Source organism: Coffea arabica, chromosome 9c, assembly GCF_036785885.1.
Source record: "Coffea arabica cultivar ET-39 chromosome 9c, Coffea Arabica ET-39 HiFi, whole genome shotgun sequence".
NCBI lineage: Eukaryota > Viridiplantae > Streptophyta > Magnoliopsida > Gentianales > Rubiaceae > Coffea > Coffea arabica.
Window position 1 is genome coordinate 860,993 of NC_092326.1, and position 23,909 is coordinate 884,901.

A 23,909-nucleotide genomic window follows, 5' to 3' on the forward strand; every position below is an offset into this window, starting at 1 on the left:
AAAGGGTGATGAAATTTAATTGCTGGAATTTCTTGGAGGCCTTACCTTCATTTTGATTTAGTCAAGATGTGACATGAGCTTGCCAAAACCAAGTGCTAATGATTGACGAAGCCTTGGTCATTCGTTTTATTCTTGATCAGAATTGAATCTGTTGAAACCTAGGGCTAATGATTGACGAAGCCCTAGTGAGATTTCTATTTGAAATATGAGTTGGTTATATTGACAAATCTGAAATATTATGTGCTTGTAAATCGGAATCGTAAGGAATCCATTTTGGTCCTGTGAACTTGAGAAGTTTTTTTTTAAGCAAGCTATTTAAATATATCTTCACTCTAGTATGGTACGATAAAACTTAACATTGTATGTTAAAGTTATAAATTTCGTGTAGGGATTTTCTAAACCTTGCCAACTCGATATTTCTCCTTTAAGCGTAAACTAGCCTTATTACTTTTAGAAAATGATTTCACTAGTTTTAAAACCCTAAGTCTTGATCTATTTCCTTTTCTTTCCTTAAAATTGTCCCTGGCTAATTGTCTAGAGGAAAATTTCCAAAATACAAGATTTTAGTGACTTTAACTAAAAATAGCAGAAAACTTCCTCGGCAAGAAAACTTATTCTAAATAAAATAGTACTAGCCGCACTCGTATAGAGAAAAATATTTTTAAGGAAAGCCATATAAAACATTTCCTACTTTTACTAAATTTCAATCCTAAGTGGATGGTCGAATTGTTTCAAGAAAATAATACTAGTTACCCTTTTTCTAAGGAAAAGTATCTCAAGGAAAACTATAAGAAACATTTTTACTACTTTTGTCAAGTTTCAACCTAAGTAGATTTTTGAAATTACTTGAGAAAGTAAACTAGTAATATATTAGATAATTCCCTATACGAATAAGTTTAAAAATTGAATAGAGAACTTATAGTTTCAAAATTTGGCTTTTAGGATATTGCGAGGACGCGGAATTCGATTCCCAACTTGATATCTGAACTTCACTCTTGGTGAGTGTCCCTGCCTGTTCTATGCTTACTTGGTTAAAGTGCTTTCCTGACTCGATATGTGATAATTTGCAAAACTAGTTTTTGATCCATCGAAGTGAGCTGTGTGTACTTTATCGCACTAGCCGTTCGAGTGGTGACTTGCGTGAATCATTTTTCTCATGAATCCTTGAATCTAAATGTAGTTGCGTCGTTGGGTGAATCCCTCGACTTCTGAATCCAACTACGGAAATGTCGCTGGGTGAATCTCTCGACCAATTTCCTGAGGGTATACTAAGGTATACTGCTCCCAATTATCTAAGGGTATACGCAAGTATATTGCTTCCAATTATCTACGGGTATATCTCGAGTATACTGCGTCCTTGGTCGGTGTTCGGGCCCGGGACAGGGGTATGAACGGTGACGAGTTAGGATTAAAATGAATGGATCTACATGGACTATAAGTAGTGAGAGTTGACGGAGGGTCAACTACGATGAATGGTGACCAAGCGAGGAAAATGGCTCCTGAGAGCCCATGTATCCTACCTTGTGCTGTTATACGCTTTCTTAACTGTTCAATTTGGTTAAGTTATTACTCGCTGTTTGATTTACGTGACTGCATGTTTTGGGGCACCACTGAGCTTTAGCTCACCCCACGTTTATTTGTTTTCCTTGACAGGTTCTGGAAATTGAAAGCTTTGAAACTTATCCATGTTTCGTTTTGGGATGTATTTGTATACTATGACTATTTGTGTGGGCTGTAGTGTGTTAAATTTGGATAATGTACTTTTTATTTTGGATTGCCACTTGAAGCTGGAAAATGTGTAAAACTTAATTTTGGATGCTTGGCTTGATTGTTGTATTTTGTTGTATGAATTTTTTTCTTAGTTGGGATGGTACGATTCTATTCCGCAGTTCGCAACGCGTGACATGTTTAGGAGCCTTCGTTTGGCTATTTTAAATCACTGCTATCTCTGAAGTTAATGTGGTTTTAGTGACGATCTTCTTCGGAGGAATTGTTTTGTAATAGATTAGGTTATTCTTCGAAAGGTTTTGGGTCAGAATGCTTGCGTGAGTCCTGGCGAGAGTTGGGCAGACGGCCCGCCAACCCTTTGGTTCGCCTTAGGGGGAAGTGGGGTCGCCACAATTAGAAGTGATAATAATAAGTTATTGATTAGAAGTTAAAAACCCTAGTATATGCGATTTAAGAAAAATCGGCTCAAACCGACGGGTATCGATCACTACAGATTGAACCCGCCACTTGACCACCACTTCCTTACCATCACATACCCTTGATATTTGTGCAAAATATCCCCCCTCATCCTCAACCACATGGCCTAAAATTGTAGCCAAAATGCAAGAAAAAGAAAGAGAAATTTAGTTGGTTTTGGTGGTGATAAGTGTCAACCACCTATGGTTCCTTGACCAAGCCAATTTTCTTTACTTTTTATCTTCACATTGGCTCTATTTCTTCACCATTTTCCCCTGGTCTGGCCGAGCTTAAGAGAGAGAGAGAAAGCAAGAGAAACAACTTCAATCCATCTTGAGTTTGAACCATTTAAGTGCAACCAAGAAAAACTAAACCGATTAATCACTAGTTGGAAGCTTGGGAAGCTTAAGGAACCAAGAATTTCAAGGAGAGGTGAAGGATCATTCTTACAAGGCCTTGTCTTGAGGTATAATGGCTGACCAACCATTCTTTCTCCATTAATCATGATTAAGTTGGGTATTAATGTTGGTATTGTGTTTGTGATGCTTGTTTCAAGTGATTTTGATAATTAGATGGATGACTTTTGAGTTAGGGTTTCTTGTGAGTTAGGTGTGGTATGATGTATATATATGGTATATGATCTTTTGAAGGTGATAGTAGTGGTAGTTTCAAGGTGAAAATATGAATTATAGCTTGAAATAACAAAAATTTCAGATTTCTGGAAAATTTAGCTTCAGTTCTGTCCGATTCTATTTCATCATGTTAGAGGCCGAATCAGGCTTGGCAAAAAACATGAAAGTTGTAGAGAATGACATTTTATGATTACCTACAAAATTTTATCTCAATCGGAGCAACGTAGCTTGTGAAAAGATGAAAATACCCTGACTGCCATAGGAGTAAAGTCAGTGGATAGCTTTGACAGTACACTAAGTTGGTTGCATTTGTTCACCTTGATACGTACTGAACTAGCTTTTAGTTAAAACATAAAAGTTTTAGTACTATGTCTTAGCTTTCCAACACCTCTAAGAACGTCATCAACGGACTTTGGTAGCTTGAGATATGGCCATTTGAAGGTAGTACGGTTAACTGGCCAGTTAGTTGGATTTTGGTTCTTTAAATTGGGAATTTGACTGGGTTACACTGGAATTTGAACTAAGGGTTCGTTTGTTTCTGGTGAAAATGTTTTCCAGGAAAATATTTTTCTAATTTCCTGTGTTTGGTTGCACAAAAGTTACTGAAAACATTTTCCTATGTAAAATATTTTCACTCATCTTATGGAAAACAACTTCCCTTCCAAACTTACTGAAGTTGTTTTCCGAAATGCATGCATCCCGCCTGTAGTATGTTCCAAATTTACTGAAAACATCTTGTAGTATGTTCATTTTTTTTTTAGTGTAAACAGGAGGATTCGAACCCAAGACCTCTTCCTTACACCCCCTCCCCCGTACCACCCAACCCTTCCCCTAGTATATTCAAAATAAAAAAAAATATCATCCTGCTCATCCTATGCTAGTAATTAATTATGTATAATAGGGACATTCTTTTTTAGAGAAACTTTCAGCAGTGAGAGTGCAAGATATACGTCACAATAAGCATTGCATGTGATTGATATTTGACACTAAATGGCCAGCAATTTGTTTATTGCTTAAGAAGATATTTTTTATTCATATATACATTTCTCCAAAAATTTTTAAAGTTAAACAATGAGATAAATTTTCTTATTTTGCATGGGAAGAAGTATGTAGTTATAATGTGTAGAAAGTAAAGATAGAGATAAAAGTTAAAATATTTCAAAAGTTAAACAAACACCAGAAAAATGAAGTAAGAAAATATTTTCAATAAGCTAATCAAACACTTGAAAATGATGAAAGGGAAATGATTTTCATGAAAAATTACTTCCACGGAAAATATTTTCCCAAGAAAAACATTTTACTTCCAACCAAACAGACCCTAAGTGGTCTTCATAAAAACTGTAGCCCTCTGTCTTAGCTTCACAACGGTATAAATTGCATCCCAATCCGATAAGCGTAGCTTCGGTTGTGTCTGTTATGCAAAAACACGTCAAATCTGTCCTTTGCTAAACCTCATTTCCGCACATGTCGTTAGTTTGATTTTGTACTTGTATTACTTTGAGCCTATTGAATGGCTATTGGAATGAAATTGTTTAGTCTAACTTTGGGTTTGATTGAGGAAAAGAATAAAGCCATAAATGGCTGGAAAATAGAAAAATACAAAGGGCGTGCTGTCCAAATTTACGTTCAAGGGTTAGGTAGACATACTTGCAACTTGAGTAAGGATTAAGAGTGACTACTACTTGAACCATCTAGGATATTTGTGTCTTCTTTCACCGAGGTATATATGTAAGGATTTGGCCGAACTTGTACCCTTGAGAAATAAAATAATGACAGCTCGGAATACGTTTTCCTTGCACTTTTGACTCAAATGACATTTCCAAGTATAATGTTACAAAGTTATATAGTTTGAAAAACGAGCGAGTGTTTCACGAATATTCTCCAAGTGAATTTCAATTTCTTAATTCTTATTGAACGAAACGTTTAAGTTTCGAACCTTAGTTACTTTAAAAAGTTCTTAAACAATGTTTTATCGTAGATTTGGACTCCGCACACGGAGTAATACCCGAACGTAACTTGTAAAGGCACCGCATTTTGGGTGAGTGCTTCCAAATACCTGGTTGATCTAGACACTTGTTCACAATACTTGTACATAATTGATATGAGATTTGTTGATCGGGCAAGAGTGTACTTTATTGCACTTGCCCTAACATGATCTATACTTGTTTATTGTTGCAATTAACTTGATATACATGTACTTGATTTGTAAGTGTGGAGCTGTAGTATGTACCACACTCAATCCGAGTGGGAGGTGCCTCTCATTCCCGTCTCCATACTTTTATCTTAATTCCGTCGATTGGAGAGGTTATCTCATTGACTTCTTGGGGACCCAAACCCCATTGACTAGTTAATCGAGTCGAGTCGGCAAGGGCTTGGTCGATTAGATAACGAACCATGGGTCGTTAGTTATGTCAAGTGGAGTGATATCTCCTCGACTAATTGGTATACTCGAATATTACCACTCGTGTTTATTGAGGATTTTGGGCCCAGTAGGGCATGTGAATGGTGGACGGAGAGTAGTGTAAGTGGTGCTCTACTGGATTGGTTACTTACTTGAAGGTTAACGGAGTGTCAACTATTACTTGATCAAGCTCTGGTGATGCGATGGGAATTTGACTCCTGAGAGCCATCCGTATCCTTATACTTTGGAATGATTATTGTTTATTGGATTATTGTTTCTTCTGAAAAATTTTTACACTCGCTCACTTTGAGATTTGCTACTTGAAGTATTATTGTTCATGCTTATGAACTTTTGATGCCATTAACTTGCTACGTTGATATTCGTACTTTCAAAATGGTCAATTTGTTATTTGGAACCTCACTGGGCTTTTAGCTCATTCCACGCCATTTATTTTCCTTACAGGGGGTACGAGCGAGGCATGAGACATGTACAGACTAGCATAGCCTAGTGTTTTAAATTTTGAATATGTACTCACGCTAGTACCCGATTAGGGTTGATTGTACTCGATTTGTAAACACTTTGGAGTATTTTGATGTGTAGATGCATTGTATCTGGATTTGAGTATCAATGTATATATTAAGTGGATGTGTTATTCATTTTTTATGGATGTACGTTCTAAGTTTTTTTTCTTGAGATACGAATGAGTGAGTTCTGACTAGAGTTGGGCAAGCGGTCTGCTAAACCCTGGGGTACGCCCTAGGGGGAGGTGGGGCCGTCACAACAAAACTTTTTAGTGATTAACTTTGATGTAATATTATGGATAATTTGTAGCTGTGACCATGGTACGTGCCTGATTTAATTCCTGTAGAGTTGGAGACGAGACCTTAAAAAAGTGAACACTTTTGCTGGGTTCTTGAAGGTTACAATTCTATTATCACTACACATATCTTCAAATATAAGAAATTTTTTACGCTTAACATATTTACCTTATTTTTGTAGCAAAGCATGGCACTATATAATATATAAGCCAATCACGAGCAACATTCAACTCGAACCCAAAAAGCTTAGAGGATTTTGATATTGCAAGTCAAAAAGACCATCTCGTTGTTCATTCGAGATGGTGAAGTCTTGCAATAAAATCCTTTTGCTTTGCATTGTTGCACTTTTGGTAAGTGCACCGTCTTCATATGCTAATAATTCAATCTCAAATGGTGCTATGAATGCAGATGGAACTCCGTACAGCGGACAGAACAAAGAAAATTGTAGACTAGGAAAACCAGTAAATGGCTACAATAGAGGCTACAATCCCGAAGAGCATTGCTGAACTGGAAACCCATAAAATTGAAGGCTAAACTATGTTGGTTCCGGAAAGAATCATAGTCTTCCTATTATGGGAAGGATTGGGCTGATACCTTCTACAGTATTCTATGTTTAGTGATAAGTTAAAAGAGGCAGTCATAGTGGTAAATACACATGGCTTTTTCCTCTTTACCAATTTTGTAATAAACAAGTGGTTATTTACTGTTGCAACTTGCACATTTCCAAGTTTCATCTTACACTTATAGATTACAGTTTCATCTTTGTTTTCCATGACTTGCAAGTTTTGAATCCTTTTTCATTGCATATGCGTGATGGGATTGAAAACTATGCATCTCACCATTGCATGGAAACCTAGAAAATGAATTACTCGTGTTTAACATGGATGGAAAATCATCTTCTAAGTGTTAACATAACAAAAGATATTGGGTTGAGTGCTTTAAAATGGTCTTGTAACTATTTGGTTCTTACTTTTATGTTTAGCTCACTGCATTGTTGTTCAAATTATTTTGTCGGCACTTTCTTGTGAAACATGGCAAGCATGGGATAAGGCTTTTCAAGAGACTTTATTACGAAATATTTTTTCACTACAACTATCATTATAGGTTTTCAAACCAAATCTTTAATGGTATCTTATATTTCTTATGTATCTCTTTTTTTTTTTGTTTCAATTCCTTCTTTTTTATGTTTGGGGGGAAAAAAGAAGTAATCAAAGGGTAAATTTGTTCATTTATTAGTTTAATTTTGACTTTTCCCTATTCACCATTAATTTTAACAAAAAAACTCGTGGCGACACTTTAACCCAATTATGAGAGGGTTATATATAAGTTTTAAAATCATCGAAATTTATGTGGTAAAATATCAAACTACAGGGGGTAAAAGGTATTTTATCCTGTAGACAATGGTTGGCTTCAGTGTATTGTTTTAACTTTTATTAGCACAAAAAGTTACGTGGTGAAAGTAACGTCGGAATCTCACAAAACCAATGAATAAATCAAAGAAAGAACGAAGAACCTTCCGAGACAAAAAATGAAGGAACAAACGGCAACAAACCCACTAGTCACAAGCAGAATTCCCAAAAACAATAAGTTGCAGAAGTAAAAATATAACAACATAGTTTTGTACCCTCAATTGTCTAATCACCCTTTGGATGGAGAGTGGCAAAGTATTATGCTGGAGAGGAAATAAAAGTCACAACTCTTTCAAAAATAAAAGTCGGACTCAAGTCTTTAAATAGACACATAAAATCGTAACACCTATTCCAATACCAATTTTTTAACACAACCCAACTATATTTCCTAAACCAACTTTGACACAAATTCTAATCCAGTTAACAAGTAACAAATCAACTTCTAAAACTATTAAAATCCTAAATAGATTGGTTAAATTTTTTTGTCAACAACTTCTAGTGTCCAATTGTATCGGATTCTAGCAATTGCTAGTGATTGGTCATTAGGTGAGACTGATAATGGAAATGAGCAATTCATTCAATAAGTGCATGTAAATGTAATAGTCAGCATAGAGCAATACATTTATGTGCACACATACCAATCTCAATGGTGATCAAGTGTAAAAATGAAATATAAAAGTGTGAATGTTAAATCATTAAATATAAAGGAATGTGAAAAATAAATGTGAAGTTTAATTTTTGTTGTATAGTGCATGCCATGATTGATTGTTTGATATTATTATTATACAAATTTTGTTCTTCCATAATATTGCATGAGTTAAAATTGTGCTCAAGTAAGGTAGAGTATTTATAAAGTTAGTTGTGATATGTGCTGTGATTAAATTATATGGTCTCCAATGACTTTTTAAATATATAGCAAATACGCAATCAGTCGTATACATATGCACAGATTTCATATTAACTGTGCATAAAGCTAATTTTAGATTACCAAAATTGTAGTTGAGACATTCTTCACTCTATAAGTAGTCAGCCAACCTTTGCACTACTTAAATTTATTAATAAACTAGTGAGAATTTAGTACATTACATTCCATCTTTGATGTTATGTAGTAATAATTTTTTTCTCTATTTTCGCAAATTCTATGCCGAGGGAAACATACTAGATTTTACCAGTATGACGCCCACTATTTGTTTTTCTGTATGTTTCTCTTTTCAATCCCATAGTGGCATAGAAATTTGTGACGGCCCCACCTCTCCCTAGGGCGAACCAAAGGGTTCGGCGGACCGCCTGCCCAGCTATCGTCGGGACTCAGTCTTTCACTTCAGTCCTTAATTAAAATCGAATAAAATCTCAAATATACATCAATTATCCAAGAATTACATATCAAAAGCGAAGCGACCACGCTTTCGCTGCGCCACTCTGATCCTTGATACCAACTATTATACAGAGGAAATTCCAAATCAAAACTGTACAAAATATAAGCCATCCAGTCGCATGAGTAAGTACTACAAGCCTTTCCTTCGTCACGAGCCCTGTGGAGGAGAATAAAAATATTTTTGGGGTGAGTTAAAAGCTCAGTGAGTAACCAGCAAAATCAGTAAGCAAATATATTTCACCATAATGTATTTCGATGATGTCATGATGTCATGATTCAAGTATCAAATGCACGTATTTTTGCTCTCGTGAGCCAGTGAAATCATTGAAACTAAACACCCAACGCTCAAATAGATCCATTAACAGTAAACAAGAATAGGGAGCCATGAGCCTCAGCTCAAAGCACAAGCAATAAATGCTCTAAAATCGTAGTTCAAGCCGTTGGTGTTCAGTACAAGACTCCCCAAGAACTCATTGAAGCCAAATCATGACATGAACTCGTATGCCGGCACACAGGATATGCAACCAAAGAAACAATGCAAGAAACATTTTAAAAGTAACTTTGGAAACAGTTTAAGGTCACTCACCTCCACGGCTCAGAAATCATTCATGATATATCATTACCTTGTCCGAGTCCAAGCCCTAAATCACATACTCAAAGTAATCATACATACTCAAAGTTCGGACAGCATTTCCCCATAAATGCTTCATTTCCAGCCATCATGGCTTCATTATTTCTTCAGCCAGTCCCAAAGGTACACACACAACAACAAGTTCATCCAATAGCCATTCAGCAAGTTCCAAGTAGTACTAGTACAAGTCAAGCTAGGGGAAGTGCTGTCCGAAGTTTTAAAGGGTTTGATTGCTTTGAGTTTGTGATCTAAGACTTGGATTTGAGCAAGACAATGTTATATGATGGATGATTTCTGAGCCATGGAGGTGAGTGACCTCAAACTATTTCTGAAGTTATTTATGAACCGTTTCCTGCATTATTTACTTTTGAACTGTTTCCAAAGTTACTTTTGAACTATTTTCTTGCATATCATGCGTGCTTGCCTGTGAATGTTCCTTATTTGCTATATTTTCTTGACTTCATGACTTGTATTATTGATTGATAACGTGTTAAGTACTTTGAATGATTTCCAAAACGAGCTTTCTAGGCGAGTGTGTACTTTATCGCACTCGACCTAAATAACTGTGCAATTTTCAAGGATTTAATTATTGAAATGCTAGTTGCGCATGATGTAAGCCTTTTGGGCTGAATTGGCCATTGCCCCTTGTTACCGGTCGTCTTGAGCCAGAAACGGTCTCGGTCGGGTGATTAGGGACTTAGGTGAACGTTTGGTATACTCGAGTATTACCTTTGTAGGTTGGTGGAAGTTGGTGGAGTCTGGTGAATGAAATGAATGACCAAATGAGCGAGGGGTTTATTTATAAAAGAAAAGAAAATGCATTTTTCAAAAGTTTGAAGGAAGGAGGAAATGTCAGGAGAACGAACGTATCTTTTTCATGAATGTTACTATCGCTTTCCATTGTAAATGTTTCTTGAATTATTGATATTCCATATTTACTGTTTTGCAAATGTTGTAGTTGTTTCTGGACTTATCATTTGATTTATGACATCATTGAAATGAACTGTTGTGAAACCGATTTGATTACTGATTTTCTGGTTACTCGCTGAGCTTCTAGCTCACCCCAAAAAAATATTTTATTCCCCTCCACAGGGCTCAAGGCGAAGGAAGGGCTTGTTGTGCTTATTCACGTGAATGGATGGCCTATATTTTGTACAATTTGGATTTGGAATCATTTTATGTATAGTTGGAAATTGTTTTCGCTTCGCTTATGACATGTAATTATTGGAGACTTGGATGTGTAATTGTGGGAACATTTGATGTAATATTTGAGATTTATATTGTAATATATTTGAGGATTGAAGTGAAAGACTGAATCCCGGCGAGAGCTGGGCAGGCGGTCCGCCGAACCCTTTGGTTCGCCCTAGGGAGAGGTGGGGCCGTCACAGTTGGTATCAGAGCTTAGGATTCAGATCTCTGTAGTGTATCCTAGGCTTGAAATTTAGGATGTCGGACTGTGGGTTTGGTTTGCAATATTAGTGATTCTTGCGGGATATCTCGACTTGATTGGTACAAGATGGAATGTCGAAAACGACATTCTTTTAAGGAGGGGAGTTTGTGACGCCCCGAAAAGAATGAGAGTGAGAACCCGAAAATTTTCTAATTTTCTAAGATTTATTTTATTTAATCGCCCACTTTTTCTACAGTTTCTTTATTAGAAAAATTTTCCTGATAAAGTTTATGAGCAAAGATAGTTTTAAAATGATTTTTCTAGTATCGGTTAGTTTTTGAGAAATTAAAAGCGTATTTTGGACGTGGGACCCGCTAGTGCAGTAAATGCATTATATTTTTGACAACTTGTTGGAATTTTGTATTAAGTGATATTATTTTATAAGGTGTTAAGATATTTGTATTGGAGAGACAAAAAGATAAGTTTTAAACCTAAAGGTGACAAGTGTCACCATAAGATTTAGTCTTGAGTTTGACTACTATTCATAACTTTACCATTTAATTAAAATTGGTCAAAAATCTCTTCATTTTGCAAGCTTCTTGGCCGAATTCTCTTGCTCAAAGAAGGAAAGAAAAGCTCTCAATTTTCTAGTCTCCAATCTTGCCCAATCTTTCAATTAAACCGATTAATCTTCCAATTACTCCATAAAACCTTTTAGTTTGGTGGAGTTGAACTTGGTTGTGGAGTTGTTTGGAAAGTTAAGGTGACTAGTTGCTCTATCTCTTGTATTGCTAAGGTGAGTTGTGAAGGACCCCTCTCCTTCCTCTAATGATGTTCAATTCATGATTGGTGGTGGTATAAGATGCACTTTTATGGATTATATCTTGATTTTGGTTGAATTGGTGAAGTTTTACAATTATTGGGGATTTTTCTGTTTTCATATGGATATGATTATGGGGTCATGTATGATGATTGGAAATGATGTTTAAGGACTCTATGAGGTGGAAAAAGTGGTTAATTGCAAACAATTTCTGTTTTGGAAGAAATTTTGGAAAGTTAGGGTTTATGATGATAACATTCTGCCCGAATTTGTAGCTCATAGATAGAGGCCGAATTGGCCTTGGCTTAAAACATGAAAGTTGTAGAGAATGATATTTTAGAGGTGCCTGCAAAATTTCAGGTCAATCGGAGCAGCGTAGCTTGTGAAACGATGGAATTCCCCTTGCTGTCCTGGTTTTACCCGAATTTGGGAATTGCTTCTGTAATTGGTTGTTTTGGTCAGGAATGCTTCCGAATTGGTTATTGAGGTCTTCTTATGAAATGTAGCCCTGTTTCTTAGCTTTCATCTGGTTTTGGAATTTCTGGATTTGGACTTAGGTAGACTGATTTATGATGTTTCCGCTAGAATGCGTTCTGTGAATCTGTTTTTGTGATTCTGGTGTAGTATCTTGCATTTTTTACCTTGTTACACTCAAAACTGGGTTGAGTGACCTTCTGTAATATTGTAGCTCTATCTCTTAGTTTTGAAACAGTGTATCTTGCACTTTCATCCGACAATCGTAGTGCCTTTGGTGCCATTACCGCAAAAGGATGTCAAAAGCTATTTTTCTGGTTTTGAGCTTAACTTTCATTTCCGAACTTTTCCCTAGCTTGACTTGTACTAGTACTACTTAGAGCTTGCTGAATGGCTATTGGATGAACTTGTTGTTGTGTGTGTACCTTTGGGACTGGCTGAAGAAATAATGAAGCCATGATGGCTGGAAATGAAGCATTTATGGGGAAATGCTGTCCGAACTTTGAGTATGTATGATTACTTTGAGTATGTGATTTAGGGCTTGGACTCGGACATGGTAATGATATATCATGGATGATTTCTGAGCCGTGGAGGTGAGTGACCTTAAACTGTTTCCAAAGTTACTTTTAAAATGTTTCTTGCATTGTTTCTTTGGTTGCATATCCTGTGTGCCGGCATACGAGTTCATGACATGATTTGGCTTCAATGAGTTCTTGGGGAGTCTTGTACTGAACACCAACGGCTTGAACTACGATTTTAGAGCATTTATTGCTTGTGCTTTGAGCTGAGGCTCATGGCTCCCTATTCCTGTTTACTGTTAATGGATCTATTTGAGCGTTGGGTGTTTAGTTTCAATGATTTCACTTGCTCACGAGAGCAAAAATACGTGCATTTGATACTTGAATCATGACATCATGACATCATCGAAATACATTATGGTGAAATATATTTGCTTACTGATTTTGCTGGTTACTCACTGAGCTTTTAGCTCACCCCAAAAATATTTTTATTCCCCTCCACAGGGCTCGTGACGAAGGAAAGGCTTGTAGTACTTACTCATGCGACTGGATGGCTTATATTTTGTACAGTTTTGATTTGGAATTTCCTCTGTATAATAGTTGGTATCAAGGATCAGAGTGGCGCAGCGAAAGCGTGGTCGCTTCACTTTTGATATGTAATTCTTGGATAATTGATGTAAATTTGAGATTTTATTCGATTTTAATTAAGGACTGAAGTGAAAGACTGAGTCCAGGCGAGAGTTGGGCAGGCGGTCCGCCGAACCCTTTGGTTCGCCCTAGGGAGAGGTGGGGCCGTCACAAAATTACCACAAAACTTTTTAGTTATTAACTTTGATGTAATATTATGGATAATTTGTGGCTGTGACCATGGTACGTACCTGATTTAATTCCTGTAAAGTTGGAGACGAGACCTTAAAAAAGTGAACCCTTTTGCTGGGTTTTTGAAGGTTACAATTCTATTATCACTACACATATCTTCAAATATAAGAAATTTTTTCCCTTAACATATTTACCTTATTTTTGTAGCAAAGCATGACACTATATCAAGTTTGAGTTACTGCCTTCTTCTTGTCACACGAAGGCAATGTTGTAAGATCCAAGCATATGTTGAAATTTGCTCAGTTTCGGGTAACTCCAAGATATATTTAGTTAAACGTAGTATTGATATGAAATGTTATTATGATAGATGTAGTTATAAACTTATAATGCATAGTTAATACTAAAGTTTCCTTTTGTCTTCTTTTTTGGTATATTGCTATTTCTTACTCCTATTAATTTCTATTTTAACAATTTGAATGATGAACAACAAATACGATGTCATTTGGTCTCAATGATCCGGTACAAATTCGTTTGCAACTTCTTTTCTTATACTTTGATTTTTTTGTTGGTGTTTGTACTGAGATAAGGCCCTAATTTTTGTTGCTGATCAAGACCTCCAGAGGAAGATTTAAGGCTGCACTACTTGTATGTTTGGAAAAATTAACAAGGTTCTGGATTAGGGCAAGGATTGATCTAATACCCACAGCATTGTTCAAATGCAAAAACTAACAACCTCATATTTTCCAAATCTCTGTGTGCTTCGATACGATTGACAGATATAAAAGTACAGATGTGATATAAAAGTACGATTGACAGATACTAAATCTCCACAGTAAATCATTTCTACCCAAAATCTTATTTGACTAGTCTGTAGAATGATACCTTTTCTGTTGATTCATTTGGGACTAATTCTTGGCTTTTTGATATTTATTGCATGCTGGTACGATTGTTACAAAAAAGAGATCAACAGTGATTGGAAGGTTATTTGCGTTGTATTAACAGAGAGTTATAACTTAAATTCAATATGTTTCTTTGAAAGCTCTGGGACGAACTCTATTTTGCATTCTTAAACTTGTATCATTTTCTCATTTTGCACTTTCAATATTACTTTTGGACACTTTGAATCATAAAATTTTAATTTTAGACCTTTACTCCTTAAATTCTCAAGTTTGCCTCATTTAAGTCTAATCAATAATTATGTCTGTAAAATTTTTGGGTTTGGTTATCTTGATTATTGATAGTAAATGTGCAAGAAATACTGCAAATTTTTGTTACTGATAGTAAATGTGTAGGAAATTTCTAATTACAGGCTACGTAATCAATTCCCTACGAAGGAGTTGGTTCCAGTGACAAATACTTCATGTTTAGTTTCTATTTCTAGAATGTGATTCTGAACCTCTTAAATTATTCCACAAAACAAGCAAAGTCATTACATAATTTAACCTTTTACCACTATATAAGCCTATCATGAGGAACATTCAACTCGAACCCGAAAAGCTTAGAGGATTTTGATATTGCAAGTCAAAAAGACCATCTCAATGTTCATTCGAGATGGTGAAGTCTTGCAATAAAAACCTTTTGCTTTGCATTGTTACGCTTTTGGTAAGTGCACCATCTTTATATGCTAATAATTTAATCTCAAATGGTGATATGGACAGAACCAGTAAATGGACAGAACAAAGAAAATTGTAGACCAGGAAAACCAGTAAATGGCTACAATAGAGGCTGCAATCCCGAAGAGCATTGCCGAACTGGAAACCCATAAAATTGAAGGCTAAACTACGTTGGTTCTGGGAAGAATCATAGTCTTCCTATTATGGGAAGGATTGGGCTAATACCATTTACAGTATTCTATGTTTAGTGATAAGTTAGAAGAGGCAGTCATAGTGGTAAATACACATGGCTTTTTCCTCTTTACCAATTTTGTAACAAACAAGTGGTTATTTACTGTTGCAACTTGCACATTTCCAAGTTTCATCTTACACTTACAGATTATAGTTTCATCTTTGCTTTCCATGACTTGCAAGTTTTGATTCCTTCTTTATTGCATATGCATGATGGGATTGAAAACTATGCACCTCACCATTGCATGGAAACTTAGAAAATGAATTACTCGTGTTTAACATGGAGGGAAAATCATCTTCTAAGTGTTAACATAACAAAAGATATTGGGTTCAGTGCTTTAAAATGGTCTTGTAACTATTTGGTTCTTACTTTTATGTTTAGCTCGCTGCATTGTTGTTCAAATTATTTTGTCGGCACTTTCTTGTGAAACATGGCTAGCATGGGATAAGGCTTTCCAAGAGGCTTTACTATAAAATATTTTTTCACTACAACTATCATTATAGGTTTTCAAACCAAATCTTTAATGGTATCTTATATTTATTATTTATCTCTTTTTTTTGTTTCAATTTCTTCTTTTTTAATTTTGGGGGGGAAAAAGTAAATAAAGGGTAAATTTGTTCATTTATTAGTTTAAATTTGACTTTTCCCTATTCACCATTAATTTTAACGAAAAAACTCGTGGTGACACTTTAACCCAAATTATGAGAGAGTTATATATAAATTTTAAAATCATCAAAATTTATGTGGTAAAATATCAAACTACAGGGGGCAAAAGGTATTTTACCCTGTGGATAGTGGTTGGCTTCAATGTATTGTTTTAACTTTTATTAGCACAAAAAATTACGTGGCGGAAGTAACGTCGGAATCTCACAAAATCAATCAATAAATCAAAGAAAGGACGAAGAACCTTCCAAGACAAAAAACGAAGGAACAAACGGCCACAAACCTACCAGTCGCAAGCAGAATTCCCGGAAACAATAAGTTGCAGATGTAAAAATATAACAACAAAGCTTCGTACCCTCAATAGTCTAATCACCCTTATGGATGGAGGATGGCAAAGTATTATTCTGGAGAGGAAATAATTTTATAACTCAAAAATCACAACTCTTTCAATAACAAAAGTCTAACTTAAACCTTTAAATAGACACATAAAACAGTAACACCTATTCTAAAACTAATTTTTAAACACAACCCAACTATATTTCCTAAACCAACTTTGACAAAAATTCTAATCTAGTTACCAAATAACAAATCAACTTCTAACACTATTAAATCCTAAATAGCTTGGTTTAATTTTTTGTCAACAACTTTCAGTGTCTATTTGTATCAGATTCGAGCAATTGCCAGTGATCGGTCATTAGGTGAGGCTGATAATGGAAATGAGCAATTCATTCAATAAGTGCATGTAAACGTAATAGTAAGCATAGAGCAATACATTTATGTACACACATACCAATCTCAATGGTGATCAAGTGTAAAAATGAAATATAAAAGTGTGAATGTTAAATCATTAAATATAAAGAGGGAGTGTGAAAAATAATTGTGAAGTTTAATTTATGTTGTATAGTGTATGCCATGATTGATTGTTTGATATTATTATTATATTGATTTTATTCTCCAATAATATTGCATGAGTTAAAATTGTGCTCAAGTAAGGTAGAGTATTTATAAAGTTAGTTGTGATATGTGATATGTGATATGTGCTGTAATTAAATTATATGGTCTCCAATGACTTTTTAAATATATAGCAAATACGCAATCAGTCGTAGACATATGCACAGATTTCATATTAACTGTGCATAAAGCTAATTTTAGATTGCCGAAATTGTTGTTGAGACATTTTTCATTCTATAAGTAGTCAGTCAACCTTTGCACTACTTAAATTTATTAATAAACTAGTGAGAATTTAGTCCATTACATTCCATCTTTGATGTTATGTAGTAATAATTTTTTTTCTCTATTTTCGCAAATCTTATGCCAAGGGAAACATCAAGATTTTACCAGTATGACGCCCACTTTTTGTTTTTCTATATGTTTTTCTTTTCAATCCCATAGTGGTATAGAAATTACCACAAAACTTTTAGTGATTAACTTTGATGTAATATTATGGATAATTTGTAGATGTGACCATGGTACGTACCTGGTTTAATTCCTGTAAAGTTGGAGATGAGACCTTAAAAAGGTGAACCCTTTTGCTAGGTTTTTTATGGTTAAAATTCTATTATCACTACACATATCTTCGAATATAAGAAATTTTTTTCTCTTAACATATTTACCTTATTTTTGTAGCAAAGCATGGCACTATATCAAGTTCGAGTTACTGCCTTCTTCTTGTCTCACAAAGGCAATGTTGTAAGATCCAAGCATATGTTGAAATTTACTTAGTTTCGGGTAACTCCAAGATGTATTTAGTTAAACGTAGTATTGCTATGAAATCTTATTGTACGCGATTAAAATTTCAAGTCTGCAAAACGACAAGAAAAAAGAAATACATGGCAAATATGTGATATATAAATTTAGAAAACTATGTGGGTACAATCTCTGGAATCTTCTCCAACTTATAGAGAACTTTTTTCGATTCTTCTCCTCGAACGTTAATCTAAGGGCTTCGTAGTTTGTACTTGGATCAACCACCGATTCCTTCAAATCTTGTTATGGATGATTTGAAGAACTTGAAAATATTTGAAAACTCAAGCTTTGATATATGGAAGACTTGGGGAGCTTGAGGACCCAGACCTTCGTAGCTTGGAACTTCAATATTTGAGCGTATGTGATGCCTCCTGATGTGTGTCTCTATGTCCCTAATTTGGTTTGAGAAACCCCTATTTATAGCTGTAGCAAGAGGTAGAGGTTGAAGATCTGTGTACCACTTTAAATGTCTTGCAAGACGTGCAGTCATATTAGGACTGTACCAGTCAAATATTATCTCTTCATTTTATATTTATTAATAAAGAGATAAGTAATTTATCGATTGGCCAAACTCGTGGGGACACGTGACGTGGCGTCATTTGACTGGACAAGCTATTGCAGTATATAAGAAATATACTTGGATTAAACAACTCTAAATATTATCCCTTTAATAAGAAATAAATACTTAGATATTTATCCAATAGGCATGTGATATGATATGATTTGATTGAAGGAGATATCCCTGCAATTTGAATTGTTTTGGAACACCTCAACTTGACACGTGGCCAAATATAATTGGCCAGTTAATAACCAACCTTTCCAGGCTTACATGACATGTGGCAATATCCGATTGGATGAAAATAAATCATAAAAATGATTTATAGACCAATGGTAAATTTTAGAATTTAATTAAAATTCCATTGTCTACAAATGCCCCCTCGAAACTTGTTTGTGAAAAGTAAAACTTGAACGGACAAGTTTCGACATTCTTCGTTTTTTTTTCATTTTGATTTGAATGCCGCAAGGCTGAAATTTAAGCGTTATAATAGCCATGGGTCTTGATTAATTCACACAACATGCCTGCCAGATTCCAAGTAGTATTTGAATTCCAAATAGTATTCGATGTTGATGATGATTAAGAAAATCCCGAAGACAAATTACTCCATATTGGAGTCTTACAACAAAAGTCTGCGAATGGACTTAAAGCTTTACAATTTCATAGCTTTTGAATTGGTCATAAGATGACCATGCGGGGGCCACCAATCCATGCAACATTTAGTGCTATCAATCCCAAGGTCAAAACATATTATGTTAAAGCTTCAAGTCCACCGTGCATCATCAAACAAGTTTTGGTGGCTAATTTCAATATGACTCTCCCGTGGCCCACAAGACTCTTCCTATATCAACCATGATTGACCAATCCCAAGCCAATTAGAATTCTTGACCGTAGTAAGCTACCTAGCCAGCAATTACTGACATAGTCCACGAGGCTCTTGGTAAATCCGTTTTGGCTCAGTAAATTGCGTTTCGGCAATTCCTTGTCGTTTCCAATAAGGAATCGACTTCCTTCCCAAAATTTTTTTACGGATGAGGACTTTCTTCTTGGCTTGGATTCTCATCTAATTTTTTCCTATAAATAGCCACGTCTAGGCCACAACTTTTGAACGAGCTTTTTTTTTTCTTCAGCTATATTATCACGCGGCCATTGCTGCAAGGGACAGCCATCATCCGCCGGTTATACTCCAACAACAAGTACTTTCCTTCATTTGTCAGGTACTTTAGGTTTTTTTTTGTTTGCCTCACCCGCAACATTTAGTTGTTACAAGAGGTCTCGGTCAAGGCTCTTACGTGTCTCATCATTAGATGCTTTGAACATGATCAACACTTGGAATTTATTTCTTCACTCAACGTGTGCCTTTGACTTGTATCCCCAACATATTACAAGGCAACTTGGCCCTTTGATTTATCTACTAAATTAATGCCAAGCATGATATTTGAGCTATTACTCATGGCTGAAAATTTAATCTCAATTTTCGTACCTTTTTGTTTTTTTTGCTCATCTATTAGGATAACATCAAATATGATACTTGAGCCCTTTCTCTCTCTCTCTATTTTTTCACTCGTCTATTAGGATAATACCAAATATGATATTTGAGCAAACCTTTTTCCCTTCTTTTGCTAGAACTCTGACCTTAATTATTATTTTTTTTTTGCCCCAGTCCATGTCAATATTTCAACTTTACTAACTTGTTCTCCTATAGATAGCCCACCTCGTGCCCGAAAAGGAGTTTGAAACAATTTCGGGGATCTGAAGAAAGCCACCAATTAGGTAATTTAATTACCAACATTTTGTAAGAAATTCCCTTCATTGTCTAATACTTTTTTTTCAAAATTCTAGCAAATATGCAAATTCAAGACTACGCCACGCCATTGCCACATATTTCATTGACGGATAAACAGGATGAACCTCAATCAAAGAGTTTGTCACTACATGTTTATAAACCAACAATCGAGGTGCTCGCTGAATCTTTTATATCTCTTGAAGGATGCTTTCATATTGAAAATTGGAGTAGCAAGTGGACTAAGGAAGTGGTGGCACCATCGACTTTCTCCACTACGTCGAGGGAAGAAGAAGTGGTTGTATTAAACTCGTCACTTCACAATGGAGATCCGGAAATAGCCAAATTCACACTTCCGTTCATGGGATTCAATATCGATAAGACTACATGGAAGATTCCTTCTTCCTTCTTTGGCGAGGCGTGCTTCACCTCTCATTATTGGGAGTGGGTTGAGGACATCCTTGGAAGATATAAAGAAGTGATCACCCGTGCTGGTATATTTGAAGCTGTCTACGCGTCGAGATACTCCTATGACCGTTGTGAGAATATCTTGCAAGCATTCTTCAAATATTGGTGCCCCTCGACAAACACACTTCATACGCCCGTTGGGGAGTTGTCCATCACACTTTGGGACCTTTATCGACTTGGTGGCGTTTCAATTAACGGCTCGTTCTTTGATAAAGTTGTTCCTTCAGCACAAGAACTTCTCACTCGTGATAAAGAAGGGAAGCCCCTTCTCCCTGAGAGCTGTAGGCATCTTTTTTCGGCTTACTACCACCTCTGGACGAATGACCAAGGGGTATGGATGAAAGACTGGATTCATTTCTGATTTAAATGAGAGGCTAAGTATAGGGCTCCTCCGATAGGGCGAATAGAAGAAAAACTACATCTAAATCGAAAATGATTTACAACCCTTCTGGAAGCGTAGAGCCATACGACCTTGCTGATACGAAGGACTTCAACGTCTCCTTCGACACACTGGATATCCCAGGGTCTTTAAGAAAGGAAACTTATATTGTGGCATTCATAGCATGTTGGATTTGCAAGTTCCTTTTGCCAAGTAAAAAGGTCGATCGTATTCCCCCAAGTGTCTTCAAGGTTGCATGCTTAATGGCCACAGGGAAAAGATTTTGCCTTGCAATTCCCGTTCTTGCGAGCATATATCATAGGTTGAGGGAGATCGTCCACGCCCATAACCTTGGAGAACGTGGGATAACTTTTTCAATCCATTACGTCTATGCTTGGATTGACCAATATTTTGATGTATATTATGAAAACAATCAAGTGGGTAGCCACCACGCGCGCATGAGAAGATTTAGTGGTGAGAAAATGGCAATATTTTATGGCCGATCAGAATCTGAGCAAATTTTTCAAGAGGTGAATCTTTTGATGCTTCCCAAATTGTGTTGGACTGAGAATGAAGAAAAAGTGTTGATCGATGATGGATCCTTATCATCAAGACTCACGAGCTACTTCATTAGTCAATGCCCTTGCCATTTAACTCTATGTAAGGACAATACTTTCATTATTGAAAAATATAATCCTTGCAGGTTCAGCAGACAATTCGGCTTCTGTCAGGACATCCCCAACAACTTGAAAGAGATCACTCACACTTATACCTTGGGTGAAGCTATTCAACTATGGGATTCCTCAGTTTGCACGCAGATGCGGTCTCGGATGACTATACCCACGCACAGGAAGCATCCAATGATCACAAAAGACTATGACGCCTGGTGGTCAACTCGGTCAAATAGTGTCTCTTCAACTTCCTTTAAATTCACCGTTAAGATCCCTCAACAATCATTGAAGAAGGGTAATGTTACCTCCGCCAACGAGTTGGTGCATCATAATAAAGCTATAGAGATTGTAACGGGTCTTACCTTATCCACCTTGCGAAAGAACAAAATTACTAGCAGTCCCTCGAAAAACATTGCCACTAAAAATAAGTCTTCCAAGGACTCTCGACAGGCCATCAAAGAGGTGTAACCAGTGATTCCAACAAAGAAGGCGTCGCCCAAAATTTCAAAATCCTTATCCGTGAATCGTACAGAAAAAGATATCGAAATTGAAACGGTGGTCGATCGTGGTTTTGTCGAGGCTATAGAAAAAGAAGGGACTCAAGTTCAGGGCATCGGATCTACCCAAGAAGGAGCCCATTCGTTGGCGAGCGGTAGCAGTAGTCAAGACCGTCATTGGAACCGATCAAAGAAGAGGACATCCTCTGGTTTGGAGGAGGTTTCCTTTACCCCACCATCAGTTGGAGTGTCGCCACTTAAGGTAATCATCTCTCCATTTTTTCTTTTTTTTTTGTAAATTTTTTTTCAACCCCCGTTTCTTGAATTTCGTCAAGAAAATGTCGGTAACAATTCACCACCCGAACTCGAAACTAGTGATATAATTTCAAACAATAAAAGCGACGAAGTAGCTATTAGTACTCCAAAACAATCTGCCCCCAATGGAGGTACCTTATCAATGTATAAGAAGGAGTTAACTGGTTCACACGAGACCCGAAAAAGACCTAAACCAACACTGGTTTCAAAATTTCATGGGCAAAAATTGATCCAAGTGCATCGAAAGAGATACTTGCAGAGTTTATGGATGAATTTTCGCGAGCAGATTCTTGACACTCTTATTGAGCAGATCTCTTCTTTAAAAGAGTGTGCGGAGGAGATCATTGCGAAAATCACAAGAACGGATCCTGCCAACGGTCTCCCTTTAAAGGACTTCCTGACAGAATTGTTTGTCAAGGCGGAGGCATATGATGTCTTGGCATCTTCATCATGGGAAAAGATGAGTAAAGAAGCACATGCAGAACTCCTTTCCAAAGTGACCGCCCAACTCGGGAGAGCCAAGGCGAAAGAAAAAGATCTAATTTGTCATCTACAAAGTCTTGAAGAAAAGTTGCAGTCCATCGAAAACAGGAAGAAAGTCTTGCAACAGGAACTTATCAATTTGAAGAAACAAGGCCTGAAAATCAGCTTAACTATCGATTAAAAGCATGTAACTTTTGAGGAGATCCGGACTGAAGTAACCCGGGCACATGATGAGCTCTCTTCTATTGAAAGTACCGGCATCTTGACTGATGATGCAGTGAAGGAACTTGAAGACATGAAGTCTGCAGTTGAATCATGCAAAATAGTTGTAGTGGATTATAAATTTGACATTTAAACTTTTCACCGTGTCTTTTTCCTGAATTTGTTCCATTTTTTTTTCATGTAATGAATTTTTCTCTTTTTTTTTAAAATAAAATGCTTTCCGTTCCTTATCTCTTGTTTTTTTTAAAAGATACAAGAAATCAAATGGAGAATTTTATTTATTTATTTATTTGGAAAGAGAAAATTCTTTTTCTTTTTTTTTGGTTTGCAAGGAACAAGGATTTGATTTGGAGTGGTGTAACTGAACTTAGCAATTGCCCTTCAAGCTGCCTACGTATCCCAACAAGGGAATCAAGTCACACGTAGTTCCTGCCGTTCATATTTTAATCTCATGCGGGCCAGGAGTATCTATTTGTTTACCACCTTAGACTTGGTGGAGTGTTTCAGCAGTTTAACCACATACTACACTATTGGTGGTTGCCATCCACAGTTTTAGCTCATGCGGGCCAGGAGCATCGCGTAATTCCGATTACGCATAGTACCTTTTTAGGTACTTGCCATTGATGGGGTCAACCCTTAATCCATCCTTAGCAACCAACTTGTATGAGCCATTTGTATGCACTTCTCGAATAACATATGGACCATCCCACTTAGGAGTAAACTTTCTTTGTTCGCCGCGAGTGAGAATGATTGGTCTCCAAACGGCGAGCACTAACTCTCCAATTTGGAAAGAGCGAGGTCAAACGTGCT

The 23,909-nt window shown here is 36.3% G+C and overlaps 1 protein-coding gene across 1 annotated transcript; it reads left to right on the forward strand.

The window, feature by feature from the left end:
- The first annotated feature begins 20,964 nt into the window (after positions 1-20,964).
- LOC140014409 (uncharacterized) lies at positions 20,965-22,050 on the forward strand. The gene has a single exon (XM_072065263.1). The coding sequence runs from the start codon at positions 20,965-20,967 to the stop codon at positions 22,048-22,050; it is 1,086 nt and encodes a 361-aa protein (XP_071921364.1).
- Positions 22,051-23,909: the final 1,859 nt, after the last annotated feature.

Coding starts and splice junctions, on each gene's coding strand:
- LOC140014409 (XM_072065263.1), top strand. CDS start 20,965: ATGATTTACAACCCTTCTGGAAGCGTAGAGCCATACGACCTTGCTGAT.